Source organism: Anarhichas minor, unplaced genomic scaffold (genome assembly GCF_050575085.1).
Source record: "Anarhichas minor isolate MPS153535 unplaced genomic scaffold, ASM5057508v1 ptg000030l, whole genome shotgun sequence".
NCBI classification, from domain to species: Eukaryota; Metazoa; Chordata; class Actinopteri; order Perciformes; family Anarhichadidae; genus Anarhichas; species Anarhichas minor.
In genome coordinates, this window is record NW_027466476.1 from 3,328,554 (window position 1) to 3,349,159 (window position 20,606).

At 43.2% G+C, this 20,606-nt stretch overlaps 1 protein-coding gene across 6 annotated transcripts in view; it reads left to right on the plus strand.

Moving 5' to 3' along the window:
* The window catches only part of pbx3b (pre-B-cell leukemia homeobox 3b), a 56,617-nt gene extending 38,063 nt beyond the window's left edge, over nucleotides 1-18,554 (plus strand). The window contains exons 3-10 of one of the 6 annotated variants that reach the window (XM_076104953.1): nucleotides 7,201-7,442; nucleotides 8,383-8,573; nucleotides 9,612-9,747; nucleotides 10,553-10,582; nucleotides 14,457-14,622; nucleotides 15,758-15,870; nucleotides 16,719-16,808; nucleotides 18,436-18,554. In XM_076104953.1, the coding sequence (XP_075961068.1) occupies nucleotides 7,201-7,442; nucleotides 8,383-8,573; nucleotides 9,612-9,747; nucleotides 10,553-10,582; nucleotides 14,457-14,622; nucleotides 15,758-15,870; nucleotides 16,719-16,808; nucleotides 18,436-18,528 (1,061 nt within the window). In that variant the 3' untranslated portion in view covers nucleotides 18,529-18,554. Of the gene's footprint in view, nucleotides 1-7,200; nucleotides 7,443-8,382; nucleotides 8,574-9,611; nucleotides 9,748-10,552; nucleotides 10,583-14,456; nucleotides 14,623-15,219; nucleotides 15,298-15,757; nucleotides 15,871-16,718; nucleotides 16,809-18,435 lie in introns of those variants that run through there. The other 5 variants (XM_076104955.1, XM_076104956.1, XM_076104957.1 and 2 more) reach the window with 5 other exon arrangements.
* The last annotated feature ends 2,052 nt before the right edge of the window (nucleotides 18,555-20,606 follow it).

Here is a 20,606-nt window from a genome sequence, read left to right on the forward strand (position 1 = left end):
GGACTTGGTACACATGACAGGGGTGACGTGAGGGAGATTGCACGGTTCATCTTGGATAACTGGGCGAGCAAGTCACAGCCGACGGCCACGCCTCCAGTCTAACTCATTAAATGGTGTGTAAAGTACATGCTGGGAATAATTAGCACCAAATAACCTTTTTTTTTTTTTTTGCTACATTGTTCGCGGGGTATCGCACCTAACAACAACAAAAAAGGTGGAGTATCATCCGTAGGTGTACAGTACAATGATTCAGCTGGTCAAATAAAACGAGGGACATGGCTTTCTTCCAGCAATCAGTCATTTTCTATGAAACCTCCAGTTATTTCGTTCCTTTCTTATGGAAATAGGAGAGTCGATTTTTTGCCGTGTTTCTCTGCGAAAACACTCGCGATGGATCCGAAGTGATGTGTTGAGTATAAGGAGAGCTGAAAAAGAGTGGATGGCAGGCCGGCTGCCTGTTAAGTCTCTGCGTGTCTCAACATCCTCTTTGGCCTGCTTCTGTCACAAGCTGTTGTTTGGCCCGGACCTGATCTGCACAGCCACTCCTTGCACTGCACTCTGCAGCCCTGGCAGTAACCTGCAACATCAGGCTGGGGATGCTCGCAGAAACAGCACCGAGACACTGGAGGTGGATGTGTTTTTGTGAGCTTTCGCGGCCCTCACCAAGATACGCTCGGAGAATCGGCACGTCAAGAGCAGTCTTATTCCAGCGTAACCTCAGTTGCCTCGTAGCAGAATCCTTACACGCTAGCACAGCTAGCAAAGGATTCTGGCTTTACAATTCAGAGCTGAATGCTCTTCTACAAAAGACACTGAAGTAAAGAGCAGCTCCTTCTGCTTCAGGCAATGCAGCCTTTTCGTGGATACACTGCAAAATCTAAATGATGGACTGTCAACTCTCTTGCAGAAATGCCACTGCAAAGAATAATCTCTCTGGCAGTAGATCATGGTTGGCTGTATGCTACCAATGCCGGTTCTTTGTTTATATGAGCATGTAGCCTTCACACGCACACATGCAGACATGAGTGTGTGCACACGAACACATATTTGCAGGCACACACAGAGACACAAATACAGAACGCATACACAAAATGCTTCGAGCCTAAATCCTTTCGTTCGGAGCATACAGGGAAATATATGGAATTAATAACGTGAATAGCATTATTTTTTTCACCTCTAGCCTTTCAAAAAATGCATGCTTGGCTTGGTGTCTGGATGAAGTTTTGCCTGGTTATCGGTGTGTACAAGACCTGCTGTGTGACCTGGTTTCATGCAATCTCCATCTTCTAATTAGGAGGCTGCAGAAAGGCTGGAACGAGAGGAGGAGTGATTAGTTGCCTTTGGGTATTTCATAAGTGGCTTTCAGTGCCACATTTGCATTATTTGCTTGGGGTCTGAATAACAAATCAGCCTACCTTTGCAGCAAATTGAGGCTAGCAGCTAAAGACCATCAGTACATGAAATATAAAATGAAACTGAGGAAAAGAAATAAGCGAAACATGCTAACACAATATAGGAGGATACAATGAAATATTGAAACACAAGACACAATAACTGTCTCAGACGGGGCAAGTCTGACAGCAGCACAGGTATTAAAATATTCTTCGACTCTCCTATCGAGTGTATTTTCCTTTTATGTCCGTCCGAGATGTCTGCCTGAATAACACACGAGTGTCTCAGTGATTGCGGCTCATTCTGTGACTAGCGGACCATGTGAACCATGCGAGCCCTATGTTGGAGCCCCATGCTGTATGTGTCCTGTAGGGTCAGTCAGTGTGCTGATCTGTAGCGGAGGTCCTGTCCACTCATTTGGCCGGTCTCCCCTACCGCTGCGTGCGGCCGCCACCGCCAGGCCTGGTCAGCCATCACTACACCACTTGGCCGTTTGCCCACATCGAGTCTTAGAGGGCAGGAAACTAAGCAGGCGCTCGCACGTCCACATATAAAACACACATCTCACACACACACACACACATACGTGCATGCATGATCACAGCGAGTGACAGTGGCTCTTGTTTACCCAGCCCTTCCCACCCCTCCTCCCTCCCTCACTCTCCTTTCATCCTCTCCCTCTGTCATGTTGTGTGTCACTTCCCACAAATGTCAGTGCCACCGTGGGACAGTGATTCATTTTGGTGTGCTTGGCAAAATGTCTTCAAGATGTTTGTTTGGGGTGTCTTTCCCCCCCTTCGCCCAACCCCTCTCCCTGCGTGTCTTTTAGTCGTCCTCCTTCCCCCCACTGTCACAGCCTCTTCTTATGGAGGGGAGTTGGGGGGGGGGGGGGGGGGGGGGGGGGGGGGGTCTCATCATCATCGTGGGACAAAGGTTACCTGAACTGAAAGAGATCTTCTTTTACTGACCAGAGCCACTCCCCACCGCCACCTCCACGCGCTGTCTGTTTAGTGTGTGCTGGTGGTGTATGATGGGAGAAGTCTTGACCTAGCACTGAGGGGCTGTAACACTTCACTGTCAGCGCGGCTGATTAGCTTATCACTCACCACACTGGGAGGAAATACATCATCATTCTAGACAGGGATTCCCCAGTTTAGGGCCCATTCCCTGCCTCCTTTTACTCTGCATTTAATCACCAGACGCTCTGTACCACCCTCCAGTACTTCGGCCTCACCTCTACAGCCAATCCTTAATTATTTTCAATGAGAACTTTCTTCCTTTCAGGTGTGTTTTTTTTTTCTGGGATCAGAACAGCTACATTATGTGTTTAAAAGCACTTTCGGGGCTCGCGAGGCCACTCTTCAATGCAGACACGTGCCCGGCCACTGATATTTTCAGAGGAAAGCAGAATGAGCCATCCTCCCAAATACTTCTTTTCAGCTCACTCAACAAAGAAAGTGAAGCACAAAGTGGCAAATGCGCCTCGGCTTCCCCACAGTGCGGTATCAGGTATGGTAATTACTCTGCCATTAACATTGGGAATAGTTAATGTGTATTAATGTGTTAATGGCATGTTAATTACTGTACATGCTAGAGAGAGCCCGCAGGCATTCTCTCAGATTCTTTGTGCCATGTGGATGTAGGCCAAGCTTAAAAAAAGCTTTAAGAACATCAATGAAAGCGGATCCTTATGTTTCATTTGTCAGAACAAAAGATTTTCAATGGTAATTTGATCCAGCTCCCCGCTTCTGGAGCTGAAAGTCACTGATCCAGGCGCCACGACAAAGGACATGATATGAAGTCAAAGGAGATGTGGAACGCGGCTGTAGTGACACTGGCCTCTTTGTGAAACGGATACTCTAAGCCCTCTGTCGTCTCCAGTGTGTTGCTTTGGCAGCGGGTTTTAATAACACGCTGGATTAGAAGCCTTGGATCCTGAGTGCCAAGCCGGAGTTAAAGCTCACCTTGGACGAGCATCAGTAACAGGCTAGGTGCCACGGTCCTCCTCCTCCTTCCTCCGAGCCGCCTCTCTGCTCACGGCGTCTACTCCTCGGCTTTAAGAGAGATGACCTTTGCAAATATTGACAGAAAATAAATTCTGTTTCGATTAGTTAGCTTTGGGAGACCTTTGCGGATCAATGCAATTAGATGAACAGAGTGTCGATACGTGGCCAGAGCTGTTCACTGGAGGTGCTGGGTAGGAGAGGAGCTGCAGGAGGTCAGGGTTACTTGTAATGATCATGATGTTTTAGAAACAGTGGTGGAAGTAACAGAGACTCTGTGTGTCGTCAAACACGGTTAAACACACAGGCAGGGCCACTTCACTGCAATGCTTAATTCTGCAACCAGCAACATTTTAGCATTGAGAAACTGCAACAACAACAAAAAAACTACAAAAAACGACAAAAGACAAATCTCTGGCTTTATCTGCAAGAAGCGCTGCTCTTGTAGGGTATTGTCTGGCATCTGACAGTGCATTCAGTGCAGCAGAATGAGGTGGAGGAGCCCAGAGCCACCCCTTCTCTCTTCAGCAGGCCACATTAACCCAGCAGGGCTCTGCCTTTATGGCTCTCCTGCTCACACTTCAGTGATGAGAGTAAACAAGCAGCGGGCCAAAGGTCAGCTAAACCCACAGAATAAAAGAGGGCACAGGGGGGGAAAGAGGTGGGAGGAAAGGAGAGCGGCCCGAGGCAGTGCTCAGATCACTGTCAGGGCTTCAAGCAGGGAATGATGTACGAGACAACAGCCCAGAACCGGAAATGATTATAAACAGAGAACAGGGGAGAGTGTATGAGCGAAAGGGGCCGCATTGTCTTTATCTGTCAAATTTGTTACTTCCTGGGATCTGATACGGACGGTGAAACCTGTAAAAAATGAAAAGAAGAGCCACCCTTGACTGATAGGGATGGATTAATCACAGTGTCTCTTTTTGTCTCAGCCACAGAGGAGAAATGAGGAACAATCATATAGGCAAGTGCTTTTTCCCCAGCTACTCCACCTGTATTGTTGAATGACAAATGAGGCAGATTAAGGACATGTTACATTATTATAACAATTTCCGATTTTTTTTGTCTTTTCTTTTACATCATTAGATTCGTTCTGGTAATTACGTGAGCCAGCATCATCAGAGTTGTGTGAAATAACCAGACCACATATAGATTTTTCATTCTTAAGTTCCAATTGCTCGCGGGCTTTACCAAGGTGACACGACTCCAGCACTTTCTCTTTGCACTGAGATTAATCCCACTTTGACTGTGGAGGTGGATTAGAGCTAAACTCTGGTGCCCAAACTTGTTTTAATACCCATATCATCAGACAAAAACAGGATAAAGATTTGAGCAGGCGAGCAGCATTGCGGGTGCTAGAATGTGACTGTGGCTTTGCAAGTTACTATACAGATTTGTCAACCACACAGCAAATTAAAGATATTATCTCGCTTGAGCCTATTTTGTGGAAGTCGTGTGATGGCGCCGAGCTTAGACAGTTGAAGCCACAATCTTTAGCCCATTCAACAAAAGGTGCACAGCGAGACGGAGACACATTGCGCCTGTTTTTAAAATAGTTTTTCTCGAGGCTATGTTTTCTTATTTTTCAAATTTGTTTTGTATTTAAGACGGACGCATCATCCCTCCCAACATGTGAGTTATGAATGGCCAGCTGCAGCTGCTGTGGCACAAACACACCCTGGTGGACTCGTGCAGGGCCGTCTGCTTCTCAGGGCAGCGCAGTAATCATTTTTATCCCGTTGATTTCCCAAATAGAAATGGACATGTATGATAAAAATGTCACGGCCACTCCGCATGTCAGTGGACTAACAGGATTACATGTCACTTTCCAATGTCTCGCTCTGTTTTCCTTCGCCGTGAATGGCCACATTATTGCACACTGGAACTTTGAGGTAATATATGGTAAGAGACTAGTAGCTCTTTATGGCCTGTGATTATTTAGTTTGAATGAAACCAGTGATTTATGCCCATTTAGCTGAAAAGCCCTGTAAATTCCCTCAGCTGCATTTCCCCTGGATATAGAGTGAGTGGAGTGAAAGTGACAACTGGGTTTGGTGGGGAAATGTACGCTGTGTCCCAGAGTTATATTTAATATACCTGACATGAAAAACATGCCTACCTACTTACCACCACCCGCAGCACAAAGGAAAGTGCAGCCCGCTGAACTTCAGTTGAATCCTAGAGTGGGAGGAAATACTGAATTAGGGAAATATGAACTGTAATGGCAGACAAACCACCAGCTATTAGAGCATGTTGAGATATGTAGCGCGGCCCACCTGGTCGGTCAACATTTGAATCATGTGCCATTTTGTTTTCATGCTGCACAAACTGGAAAAGAAACAGTCAAGCCTGTCCAGAACGAGAGCTTTGGGTGGAGTTGCGCAGATGCACCGTGATGTGGATGAGGGTTAGTGGAGCAGCGGCATATTGTCCACATGGATGGCTTGGCTCTGCAAGCCTGATGGAGCCTTGTCCAGCATCTCAATGTCTCCAACACAAATAGCCACATTCATCCACTCCTCTCACACCATTACACCTAAAAGACTCGAAGCCAGCCGATCCATAAATAGAGGCAAATTTGTTTTTCACTGGCACTGCAGTCGAACAAAACACCAGCAGAGATGAAAACACCAGGAGGAGTCACTAAAATATGATATGTTTCCTAATTTGTTTTTTTTTATTCAGGAATGTGTTTATAGGAGATAAGAAAGGATTTTTCTTTCTAGTATTTCCTCCTGTGGCCGGCGTGCAGGGTCAGTCGGTCAAAGCGTGGTAAAAGGGCTCCTCTGATTGCATGCCTACTGGCTGACACAATAGAGCCACTAATCTCCTTATTTAGAGTCCAGTGGCTGGCCATATCTTAATGAAGCTGTAATGAGCTGTTGAAAATGCTTGAATTGCGGGAGGGATTATTGAATTGAAACAACTCTGGTAATCATAACGTTCGAGTAGCCACTCAGTATTTACTGCCCATTGAGCCACATTTGTATCCACTTATTAGAGTGGATTGCCCGAGCTTGTTTTAGTTGTAATTCTGACCCGCTGTGTTCTTTTGTTTGTTTATTCTCTGTGAAGCCTGGCATTGTGGGTACATTGCCAATGCATCAAGGTGAGCATGTATGCTATCTGCTGGGTGATTACGACTTGCTGACAGACCGGCGAGACAGAAAACCAGAGCAAATAAGCAGCAGGGTCTGAGAGTGAAGACAGAATTCTTGAATGAGCACTTTACATAAAATGGGCTCCACGCTCATTTTGCCCTATGTAGATTTTTACTTCACCAGCACATTTTTATTACTTCTTAGAATATTGCAAAATCAGGATAGTAAAATTATACAAGATTCAAGCCGTATAAGCAGATATAAATGAGGTTACTTTTTTGGAGTTCCCAGCATTCACTGTGTCAAAGACAGAGACACTCACTAGAGGTATAGTTTTCTGTTTAGCATCCTTTCGCAGTGTAGAAGTGCCACTTCACCATTGAGCATTTGTCAGTTTATGGATGTTGCTGTCATGTCAGCCTTCCCGTACACACAGTGTGCAGCGCAGTGTGTAAATAAAAGAGAACAGGCGTAGACATGGGCGACAGGAACGCAGCACACACACAACAGGCACCCAGTTCATACCTGCAGGGGAAACATCACACTATACTGAAGCAGACTACGCAGACATAATGCTTTTAATTGCTCTTAACAATTCAAATTGGGCCTATTTTATCAGTTTTATTTCTCATTGTTCTTGTGTTACCATCTCTGGATGACGTTAGTTGACCCAGTGTTCCTGTTTGTGTGTTTTGCTACAGGTCTCAGCATCCGTGGTTCCCAGGAGGAGGACCCCCCAGACCCCCAGCTCATGCGTTTGGACAACATGCTGCTGGCAGAGGGCGTGGCAGGACCAGAGAAAGGTGGCGGATCCGCCGCCGCCGCAGCTGCAGCCGCGGCCTCCGGAGGGGCGGCCGACAACTCCATTGAACATTCCGACTACAGAGCCAAACTCACCCAGATCAGACAGATCTACCACACGGAGCTGGAGAAATACGAACAGGTTCGGAGACTTCAGGATTCTTTTCTTCTTTTTTGCTTGAAATACCACACAACTCCACGTACTACCGCCAAGAAAATGACAATAACTTCAATGTTGTCCTTTTTTTTTTAACCATTTAAAAGGTTTAAATAACCATGTGACTCCCACCAGCTATTTAACATTTCAGTTGGTATTAAAGTAGACCTATTGAGTTCAAACTTCACATCTATTCAGAACAGCTTATTCCTTGCATTACCAAAAAAAAAAGCAGGGAATATGCTCGATGGGGAGAATGTGTTATCAGTTAGGGGAAAAAAATAGCAATTTCATTCACTGTGTTGTAGCTGATTATAGAGATCCAAAGGAGAGCCTTAGTCATCTGTGTTAAATGAAAGTATGATCAGCTCCTTCACCTAGCACTTTGAGCCCGCCATTACACAGGCATTATGGGCGAAAATAGAAGGTGTAATAGTGATGCCTCAGCAAGCCAGTGAGGTAAATTAGACTAATTTACTCCCTGCTCTCTGAGAGAGGAGGTGGGAGTAAATGCATCTTTCTTAAGGGTGTTTCCAGGTTTTAATTATCTAAATGTAAATACTTAACGAATTTTGCTCAGAGTAATGAGCTAAAGTGTGCACTACGTAAATGAGTTATTCTAATTAATCATGTATGAACTACTGGTTTAACGAAAAGCTGTTTGAGTTCGCTCTGCATTAGGGCCAAGCCAAATTGCAAATTTATATTCAAAGACGACTTCACCTATTATGTCATCAAAGTAATACACAAACGCCGCACTGTGTTGGAAGCTTTTAACAAAAAGAGCTTGCATGTAAAAAAAAAAAAAAAAAAACATTCACAACTTTAGAATATCCGTCAAAGAGCTTTGTGTAAGTTCACTGCTGTGACGTGGGACATTTACAGAACTCTTGGCTGCACTTTGTGTCTCTCTGTCACTTGGCAGGCATGCAACGAATTCACTACCCATGTGATGAACCTGCTGAGGGAACAGTCTCGCACGCGGCCCATCTCCCCCAAAGAGATTGAGCGTATGGTGGGAATCATCCACCGTAAATTCAGCTCCATCCAGATGCAGCTGAAACAGAGCACCTGTGAGGCTGTCATGATCCTGCGCTCCAGATTCCTTGATGCCAGGTCAGTGGATTGTGTAGTGTTGTTGTACATATTTTTAGATGTGTGTGTGTATTTTGTATCTAGAAACTGTTATTGCTTCCGTATGACCCATATAAGGTCAGGTTTAGACTGCGTGCAGGTCGGAAGTCTGTTTCTCCTCTCACTTTTCTGGCACAGCACACAGTGTGAGCACTGCAGAGATGCATGATTTTAATTATGTCCATGTTCCATGCATTATCCATTTTCAAGACAATCACGGGCCCCACACCTGAGAACAGTTAGGACGAAATGAAATGGGGGGGCCGAGTCATTGGTAATGGATGGAGGGGAGGTCATCAGCAGGTGTTGCGGATTTGCTCTAATCACTCACAGTGTGGTGCAGTGTGGGCGCTCTGCAGAGAGCGGCACAAGTTTGTGCCAAACAAGCCAAGTGGAAGCACATTTGCTTGCCCACTGCCTTGGTGAAGCGCTAGTAAACAAGGCAAAATAAGCAAATGCTCAACAACATGATAAGTAGTGCCCTTGGGAGGGAAGGGGACCCAGATCTAGTTAGAGTTTGCTTGTTTCTACTGGAGATCCCTGGGGCTGTGGCACTTCAGGAGCAATGCTCAACTGTGCATGCCATGATTTCTATAATGTACCGAGATGCACTCCGACTGGGCTTTTGCGCTCCATCACAAAGCCCACCCATCCGCTGCACTAAACTCTACACATTACACGCTTGGACTGGAGATTTCAGACCAACAGACCAAATTAAACATTGTATGTGTTTTGTGACTGTGCGTGTGTTTGTTTGTGTGTGTGTGTGTGTGTGTGTGTGTGTGTGTGTGTATGGGCTTGTCAGTCTATTGGTCGGAGTCTGTTCTTCTGCGTGTTGACGAGCCTCTTGGAGCGGGACACGATATTCTGCTCCTGAGGGCCCTTAGAGCCCATTCCTCATTATTTTCACCGTTTATGTGTGAGATTGATTGTGCAATTTGTGCAGTCCAAGTGGATGAGTTAATGCTGGTCCTGCTAATAGGCGCGCTCGGCCTTTCTCTCGCTCTGCTCCCCACTCAGGCGGAAAAGGAGAAACTTCAGCAAGCAGGCGACGGAAATTTTGAACGAATACTTCTACTCGCACCTCAGCAACCCGTATCCAAGTGAGGAGGCTAAGGAGGAGCTGGCGAAGAAGTGCAGCATCACAGTTTCCCAGGTGGGTAATGCTCCTCTAACAGTAGCTGGTTGGCAATCAGGGGGGGGGGGACAGGCTAAAGCCTTGAGGGATAGTTACCGTAGGTCACACCACCAAGACACAATGTCCTCAGCTAACCTTGGCATTGTGGCTGCCTAATGATGCTTCAGTCAAGGCTGGTCCCAGTCAGTCAGAGCAGGGCCACAGGGAGGGAAGGCCTATATCATCTTGGCCTCAATCAAAGCACTATGCTGTCCTTCCTTAGCCGCCCCAACGCTGGGTCCCCTGCCATTTCCCCCTCTCATTCCCATCCACCATGTGTGCTCTCTCTGTTGCCTGGTCAGTCGCTCAGGTCATAAGCTGGGAAGAAAAATGGCATCATCCATTAGGTTAGGAAAAGCAGTTAAAGTCTGGTGCTTCAAAACACTAGACGATACTGGCTATTTATTTGTATGTTTTGCTGTTCAAGTGACCTTGCAGGACTCTGCTAATTCACAGTTATATTGTATACTTCCCCACTTTATATATAGTAGAGCCTCCTTGTTGGGTAAACCTGAAGGCAATATCTCTCACACCTAACCCCCACATCCAGAGTATTATTATCCTGTGCTCTCGTTTTTTCTGCTATGATTGTGACTACTATCTAGATTTTTTTGATACTCTATTGTTCTATGGTTGTCCTCATGAGACGCTATATCACAGAAACATGAATCTATACAATAATCTGCGGTGTTTTTTTCTGTGTGGGGAGGGGGTGTTGAGGGGTATATTGAGTGTAGTCATGAAGAGTCAGATACTGTAAAAGCCCATTCTTTTTTGCCTTCAGGGGGTGGGAAGCACCATCACAGTATCACAGGTATGTCATAACTTCTCCTGATCCACTGTTTTCATTTTTTGTAACTCTTTTGTTTATGTATGTGATAGCCTCACAGTTTTCCACTGCACAGAACCTCCCTCCCTCACCCTACTGGATCACTGCTAATGTTATCATGAATAACAGTATTTGAAGTTTGAATTGACATTTTTTTAAAGAGTGGATAAGTAGCATTTACATCCCACCTTCAAGTCACACAGGAACACAAAGTCTTTTTGATTGATTCATATTTTTTAAGCTACACCCATGTTCTCACCATATTATGTGTGTACAAATGTGTCACATAAAACGTAACTTTTTGGCTATTCTTTACCACAATTTCTTTTTTTTTGTTTGTTTGTTGTAGAGCGTCGACTAATTGTGTGGTCTTTTGGATCTTTTTCAAACTGCGCTCTGAGATTATTTCCCCCCCCCGCCCGCTCCTTGATCGCTGTGTGCTTTATAGCGGTTAAAGAAATGGCCACCGACCCTCACAAATGGAGCTCCACTCTGTTTTTCCGAGTGCCTCGCAAAAACAGGCCACCGTTCCAGTTCCCATGAGAACAAATCAGTGTATGCAGAAATTAGAGGGCTTTTAAAAATTCACTTGAACTCATCTCAGGCCCCATTAGTGGCGTACTCCTCGACCGGCGGAGGCCACGGCAGACATTCTTATTGACTTATTCTTAGTGCTTTGGCTCATTTTAAGTGAGTAACAAAGTCGGAGGCTCGACATGAAGCCGAGTGCGCCGTAAGTGTGTTATCCCTCACCGTGCCCTGGCCTTTCAGAGTCGCAAACCGCTCGCTGGGGCCACTCTGGGGGCTCGGATAAGTCATTTTTTAAACAGCCACAAAATACTTTTTTTTGCGGGCTTTGTTGATTGCACAAGCAGCTCATTAAGTAAAAACCATCCGTCGTGAATGGTATGCCAATATCAGTCCGCGGCTTTGCTCGATACATCATCGCTGACGAAACACCCTGCATCATTTCAGCAGGGATCATTTAAAAAGCCTCTTTACCTCGGGAGATCTATGCCGCTCACATCCAGTGTTTTAGTTCTACCTAAATGCTGCGATGATGAACCTTGAACAAAAAAAAAGAAATGCCAATGTGTCTAATTTGTTTAATATTGAACCCTGAAAGTACAATGAGCATTGCTACGATTACCCAAGTGGCTCTGTGAGGACAGGATGCCGTCTTATTCCCTCTGTCACTCTGCATGAGCGGAGCTGGGCTCCTGAATGAAGGCGTGGGATTGGATGCCTGTGGTTTGTGTCAGGGTTTACGGAGGTCATACATGAGATAATGTGTGCGAATGGTTCAACATTTAAGGCAGATTCCTGTGCAGAGACTCCTTTACATTGCTTCCATTTTTCTTCTGAGTGACGCGTTTCAATATTTCAGATGGTAGTGAATTCAGAGAAGCTGAGACTTGAGCTCTTATTCATTATTAATGCGGCTTGTATAATTGATGGTATCACAGCAAGTGAGACCACCTTTTGTATTTGTATTTAAAGCTTCAGGCATTGTAATCCCAGATATATTGAGATCATAGACAGATTGTGCATCGCATTACATTGACTTACGAGGAGCATTGACCTGAAATAGGGTGAAATAGTTTGAATTATTAACCACAGCTCCACGGCCTCTCTAGTGGGCAGCAATGAAGGCAGCGGTATCGTGTTCTTGCAAGGAGCCTGCATGGTCATTATACAATCGCTGCCTTTGAGGCTGCTGATGTCAGGTAATTCAATCTCACAACCTGGCTCTCACCACACATAGGAGTCAATTGAATGCATGGCCTGCCACAAGATAAAAGGGAATTAGTTCTGTAGATTGGGTTGTGCTCCACACCTTACAGTGCCGTGCATTTGTTCAATATTTAGCTGAACCCGAGAATCACTGAAGCCAGAGTTCAGTGGGCAGGAGAGAAATGTGCTCGAGCTGAGGAGGCTGCTGTAACGTCCAGAGGATGTGAAGTCTCAGGCTTGTAACACCATATAGTGGCAGAATCCAGTCATAACACACTTCATAAAAGAGGACAAGAGCAGATTCAAGTTTATTTTTCAACTGTAGTATACAAAAAAAGTATACTAGTGTCTATCTACCACTGTCAACTTTCAGACTTATTGATACAAATATGTCTTCTTGTAAAAACACCCCATCTGACATTGTAATATATGCAGTTCTGTTTAATACACTGTTTGCATGAACATTTTCTTAAATTAAACAGACGGATGAGCTTTAGAAAACATTTCTTTATGATTTCCAGGGGTGTGTAGGCACTGTGTGAGCTGTCTAAAAGAGCGAGAATATTGCATTGTCTTTGGCTCAACAATCCACTATAAGCAGGTTAAGTAAAAAGGATGATGGCCAGGGCTTTCATTGCTTCCAATTAAACCTTGCTTGTTAGTTTAACCTCTAGGTAAACCCATCAAACAATTGATGTCAAGGAAACCCTGCCAACAGTGGGCCTCGCCTGAATGGTCATTAATTTTAATTGCCTAGATATTAAAGATTTAGAGCACAGAGACATGCAGGATAGAAATGATCTGATGTCCTGCAAATCCAGTCAGTTTTTTACACCACAGCATTGGCGGGCTGCTGGGGATATTAAAATTTAAGCACATGGGTGGAAATTAAATAAAGCGTCATTAGGGGCAGCTGCTCTTTGGCTGGTCCAGCCGTGGGCTGCAGGGCCTGAAAGGGGGGCAGCAGCCCAGCGACAAGACACTCTAATTTATAGAACCATTAAAAACAAGCATCATGTCATTATTATTCCACTGTTACTGCAGAGCCAGCATTCACACATACGGTTCACCCCTCATACAACTTCTCAGCGTCTGACTGATTCAACAAAATTAGCATTTCAGACATTCATTTGAAGTCAATACTTCCTCCTGCCTTCAGAGTTACATTTTACTTACTAAAATATTTCTCTCTTCTTTCACACATCAATTAACACTGACTGACCTGATAGTCTGTGTTTACTGCTTCACATGTCTGCAGGTCTTCACCTTCTAACTCTTGTTTTTGATGATTACAAGCAGAAGTTGCTTTCAGGATCACTGAGCACAAACACACACACACACACACACACACACACACACACACACACACACATAAAAACAAGTGTTTCATTGCTGTTTTGTTATTTAAAAGAATGAAAGCACTTACGTACAGTTACGCAGGCCAGCCATTAATAAAGCAGATTGTTTGTTAGATTATAAAGTGGTATGCATGCTTTAATCCAAATTTTTGACACAGATATACATTTAACTTTTTTCTGTTATTGTGAAATTTGACGTGCTGCTTTATATTACTTTGCCCTGTAATATTGAATCACTTAAATTGACTAATTGTAATTGTTTGCATAAGGTGTCAATCACCTAGACTCACTGATCTGGAATCAGTGAGCATTCTTTAGAGGGTAAAATATGAACATTTATGTATTTTATGGAGAGAAATGTTAGGATTTGTATCACGTCATCCCTGATATGAGAAATATATATATATATATATATATATATATATATATATATATACGTATATATATATATATATATATATATATATACGTATATATATAATACATTTACTTAAGCGTCTGTGCAATAGGAGCCCCTTGTGTTTTAGTTTTGTCAGGAGACAGAACTGAGAGCATGTCATGCTCCCATCCATGAGAAGACACAAGTGGCTCCTGATTATGGCTTAATTAGCTTGTGTACCCGGCGGACATTACTGCAGGGGCTGGGAATTGGGTACTTGATGGACCCAAACATGACATCTTGAAACAATCACACTGCTCAGTGCACGGTGTCGTGGCTGCTTGACGTCTGACTCCTCTGCTCCTCCTCCTTCTGCTCTACCACACAGGTATCCAACTGGTTTGGCAACAAAAGGATCCGGTACAAGAAAAATATCGGCAAGTTTCAGGAAGAAGCCAACCTGTATGCCGCCAAGACTGCTGTAAATGCAGCACACGCTGTAGCCACTGCAGTGCAGAACAGCCAGGCCAACTCCCCTACCACACCTAACTCTGGTAGGCACTCCTGCATATAGACAAAAAACAAAATATCTGCCCTCTATCTCAGCCCTTAACCTGCTGCCTACCTGCCTCACTCTCTCATGCACGATTCACACAGGCAAGAGTGACAGGCTCTGCTCCCAGCTTGGGGATCACAAGTGTCTCCTGTCTATAAGACAGTTGATGCCAAGCAAACTCATGCATAAAGAGAGCGTTCCTGACTTGTGAACCGAGAACACATGTATTTTTGGCAAAATAAAAAAAAATAAAAAACAAGAATTCAGAAGGATGCCAGTGGGATTTGTTTTCCCTTGACTTTCTGTCAACTATCTGTCATTTGTAATGTATGTAGTGCCACTGAATGGTAGTGCTGTTTTTTGTGCTAAATAAAATGACACATTGCTGGGAGCATTGTACCCTACAGTAATAGTATTATATCAAAATGGCATTATATGCAGTTCATATTGAATAAGAGTCATGTAAAAAGAGGAAGCCTAAAAGGAGGGTGTGTTTAGTCCAGTTTAATGAGTAATGTCATGCTGAGTTTGGACTAGGTTGACCTGCGTCGGGATGTGGTAAGCTTATGAAGTGGTCCCTTTTTCTTGCACCCAGGATTCCAGATGAAAGATGAAGAGTTTCAGCTGGATTCTGCAGAGAGCAAAAACACTCTTTTAACCAACATGTTTACTGGTACTGGTCTTTTCATAAGCTTCTTATTGTCCTTGTCATTTACCATGTGATACCTCCCTGCCAACATTAGATTGGAAGTAGGTGATGTGGAACAATTGGGAGCTTAAGCGACCAACCACATATAGAACTGCCCCCCCCCCCCTTTCCCCTTGTGTCGTGTGATTTTCATTTCATTTGAGTCTACTGCATTTGTAAAAAAAAAAAAAAAGATCCTCTTCAGTCCTTCTGCATATCGTCCTCTTCTGTTTGTTTCTTTGCTTCCCTTGCTTTCTCTCCTTCACCTCGTAGTTGCCTGCTTTATGGGAGTCTTTCTTTAGTGTATCTGTCTGCTTGAGTCGGGTCTGTGTATGCAGACACGTGCGTGGTGTGTGTGCGTCTGCATTGTTTGTGCGTGTGCGTGTCTGTGTTTTCCCTTTATAGCCTTCTCGTGTATTCAGCTACTTACATCCTCCCTTTCCAGGTTCTTCAGGTTCTTTTAACCTCCCAAACTCTGGGGACATGTTCTTGAGCATGCAGAGTCTGAATGGGGATTCTTACCAAGGGGCACAAGTCGGAGCCAATGTACAGTCACAGGTAGGATCAACAATCGGGGACAGTTGCTGACTACCAGTGCAGAGAGCTGTCCTTGTCTTGCCTGTGTACTGAGCCATCCACAGTGCAGTCTGAAGCACATTAAGCCAAAAATAGAAAATAAGAAGAAAAACACGCTGCTCATACAGCAGTTCAAATTACCACGGCGAGGCCTTCTATAACCTCCGATTGACTAAAGTGTTTACTGACTATTTCGCTTTGGATGGAATATTTTGGCAGCCAAAATATAATCCCACCCCACTGCTATCATGCCGCAAAGCAATTTCCTGGTTACTATTCCAAACACCTTAAGTAAAACATTTTGTGAATGCATTTGGCTTTGACTTGAACTCTTGGGTTGGTATTGGGGTTTTTGGTACTGTGTTTTCCCCCTTTTTTCCTGTATTCTATATTGCTATCTTCCTGTCTCATCTTGTTATTGTTTGTTGTTGATGTCTTCCATTCTGTAAGTTTAAAGCAGCTGCACAAATGACACACATGTAAAAAAAACAAAAAAAAAAAACACCTATGCTTATTCATGATTAAAGTAAAAAATAAAAGTTAAAACATACATAGTGTATTTGTTGTATGATTGTCGTGAACGCTTTTGTTTATTATTCCATAGCCAGTATAGAAAATGTAATAGATTTGAGCATGCTAGTAATGTCAGTGTGCCCTTGTTGTTTCATTAGAAAATCTATTAGCTGCGTTACAAATGTGCTGTCTCAGGATTCCCTTTGTGATTTCACACTAGTCAGTATCTGTTGCTTCACTGAGCATGTTTACAGTTAGTGTTGACCTGCTTTGAGACACTGAGTTGACCACCTTGTCCACCTTGTCTGTCCCCTCAGGTGGATACCCTGCGCCATGTTATCAGTCAGACGGCAGGATACAATGATGCTCTTGGGAGGAACACAATGTATAGTCCACATGGGTTAACTGTAAGTAAAGCTTTTAACGGTTACATATCTGCTGCACGGTTATATTTAAATTATAGCTAATGAATGTATATTATATTCTACTATACACATGGCAGGTACAGAGAGACATAACCTTGCATGTGTTTTCCCATAGCAGACATAGCATCTTGTCACTTTGTTACCTGATATGAATAAAAGTTGCCTTTAAAAAAAATCACATTACAGAGCAATCTTCAGCTTTACTTTAATAAACATCTTTTAATACTTTGTGTGACTCAAACCAAAAATGAGATGGAAAAAAGGTGCTTTTTTTTTTCTCCACACGGTATCTGTCGCATTTAGCTGTTTTGAAATGCTTCACGGTACTTTCCATAGCCTTATCTTCACGATAAAATACGAACATGTGATCCCCCCGCAGCATTTTCCAGACATGAATTCCATCTTCCTTGATGAGGTTTGATATGGCTCCTTTTTGTAAAGCAGCTCACAATCTGAGGCCATCAGAGTAAAGATTAATTTCGTTGATGAGGGAGGATGAAGAGAAAGGGAAAAGAGAGAGCAATAGTATCAGACAGCTCTCTCTCTCTCTCTCTCTCTCTCTCTCTCTCTCTCTCTCTCTCTCTCTCTGCACTATAACAGAACCTCAGTATTTTGCTCTCTTTACACTGTTATGCCTGTTGGGTAAAAGGCACGCATATTTACATTCTAATATTATTTGAAACTCAATCATCAAAAATAGGGTATTAGATTTACAGCAGTGTTACTCGAAAAAAAAGAAATATATTCATGCAAAAAAGAATTAACACATTTCATGTAAACAAATGGTGGGGGCTGTTGCCAGCATTCAGTGCTTTTGGTGTCATGTTGGCTTTGCTGAAGCCTTATTGCTATAAGCTCTTCAGACATGTCAGCTCCTACCAGGATCAAGCGTTTTTCACTTTCTCACAAGGTTTCTCACTTCCATGCGCCGTGGAGACCTGTGCCTACTGGCTCACCAGAGCTCAGCATGATCCCTGCTAAAACAGCAACAGACGGCACTGAGCAGCCACGACAAGAGAGAATCGGAAGAAAATATAGTAATAAATACAATATTTTGAAGAAGTCAAATTGTGGCAAAGCTCCTATGTTGTAGCAACAAACCTTAAAGTTCCACACAGATATATTAGGATAGACTAACCTTTAGCTTTGTTGGTGGTGACGTAGAAGGATCCAGTAAAGGCTAGGTCATGCCTGGAGCAAAGCAAAGTCAGGCTGGCTAAGACTGGCTCTCTTGGAGAGGCCCTGCCCTGTCACTTTCACTCAGCTCCCCCCACCTCACTCGGCCCGAGCCCTCCCTCTTCTTGACTGACAGGAGAATATGTAGCGACAAGCTGTCGGCCTGCTGCCGAAATCTGCTTAGACACTGATTCCAGGGACTGCTCCCATTGGTCGGGACACGAGACAAATTTGTTTCCAAGATGCTGATGCTACTGTAATGCAAAGACTTATCACACAGCGTCGGTGTATGTAAAACACGTTGATATCAGCTGACACATTAGTGCACCCAGAATCTAGTTTGTGTTGTGTTACATTTTGGGGATAGAAATGTACCAAGCTCATATTGCAGAGAATGCGATTGTAATCTCAACCTTTTCCGTTTGTGTCCCAGGCTAATGGGGGATGGCAAGATGCACCGACTCCGTCTTCTGTAATATCTCCGACAGAAGGACCCGGAAGTGTGCACTCCGATACCTCGAATTGATCCGCTGTTAATGCATCTTCGCCTCAAGCTGGGCATGGACTCTTTTCACTGACTGCAGAGGATATACAAAAAAAAAACTACTTTTCCCAACAGATTGGTTTGTCCTGTACCTTAAAACTTGCCACACACGAATGACATCATCATTAACACCCACCAGTGTTTCCTGATCGTTCAGTGTTTTCTTTCTGTCTACATAAATCAGATGTAATCACCATGCTCTTATTTGTTTGTCGTAGGGGTAAGCACACACATGTACAAACAGAAAACAGCTCTGAGGTGGCACTCAGTAAACTTTCAGGATAATTAGCTCCTCTGAACTTAAAGTACTTGATGACATTCACACATTTCATTTGACATTTTAAATGCAGCCATTTGTTTGATTCTTGCTTTAATTGCTACTCCCATTTTGATAATTGGGTTCTCTTTCAGTTCTTACAATACATAGATTAAAGCAGCTGTTTCTTTGACTGTAATGTGCATGCAATCTTGTCCAGCAACTCAACAATGCTACTGTTGACAGCTCAATGGCAGCTTTGTAGTTACTTTCAAGATTTATTTTTGCCTTACAGCCGTGTACATTAGTAGAAGGAAATGGCTATTCAAACTCTGGAACATAAAGAAGTGTAATTGATTGCTTGACTATAACATGACACCATTCCATATTTTATCATTTGATGTTTAGTATGTACATATGTAAACATTTTTTTTGTACTGCTTATCAACAAATCCCCCACAGTATATCATTCCTTCATGGCGCACATGAGCAGGCCCCGTTACACAGGAAAAGTTGTACATAATATAGCTCAAGAGTAATTATACATCCCACAAATCAAAACACAGCTTTATTACCTCATTCAAATTCACACAAAAAAACAATAATTTCCAACATTTCTGTAGCTTAGAGTGCTCACTTACTACCTCTAAACAATATCACCACCATAGTTTCCTTTGCCCTTATTTAATGTTTTTATAGTTATTTTGATTACATCCTGTAACACTGTAAACTCTACATCCTCTATGTAATCTAATGTATATTTTAATCTTTTAATAAAATGCTGTTGCTGTACTGCAACTTAAAATGACAAAAATAAAAAATGATAACAATATTAATACCATGAAAACAAGACGGGGGGGCGGTGAAGAAGAAGAAGTTGTTGGTCTGTGGCTTTTCCGAGGGGGTGCGATTAACATTGTTGATAAATTAACACCAAACAGTGAAACTGTTGTAAATATTGAAGAAGAAAAAAAAACATTTTGAATGTTGCTCATCTTGTTACTAAATCATGCAGAAAAAAGAGAAAAAAAAAAATCACTATAAAAACTGTAATGCATAGAGGTTTCAGTATTCAGAACTGTACATTTCCAGCTCTGTTCAACAGGGTTCAAAACTTGTTTTCTCTCTTTTCTATTGTATGTGATTCTGAAACTGAAAAAGTCATGACCAATGATTTGTGGCAGTGATTCTAATGTATTAAAGATGTTTAGTGTTACTTTCTAACCAGACTACACCCTGGACTGAAAAGTCTTCCTTGTGGTAGTTGTGTAATTTCAAACATGAATAAACCTTTTGCTTTCATGACAGCAAGTTGTGCTTCCTTTTGTTGAGTCAGTGGGAGAGGCTTGACACTTTTCTCCTTCACTGCCAATTCATTGAAGCCTGTATATCTGCTGTATCCTATTGGTTTCTGTCCCCTTTTCAATGATACAACTTCATGTTTTTTTTATGTTTTGAAGCAATTTTATTGTGCTTATTTACGCCTTATTTACTCATTCACCAAATGTAAATTCACTCCAATATTTCAAGTAATGTATGCATCATTTGCAAGCAGTGATCCCTGCATTCATAAGCCCTGCACAAGGCCTTTGCTCCTGTTTTATATGGTGAATAGAAGGTTAAGACTTAACCTGGTTTGCAGCTACTGTGGAGCTGACATGGTTAGCGCAATTAACTGAAATGTCAGGCACTTCTAATTCAGGCTTTTTTGTCTGTCTGTTGTGGACAGACTGCCTTAATGGATCATTGGTTACCAATTCCACATGGAGATTGACATCCATTTATTCTCATTTTCTCAGCAGAG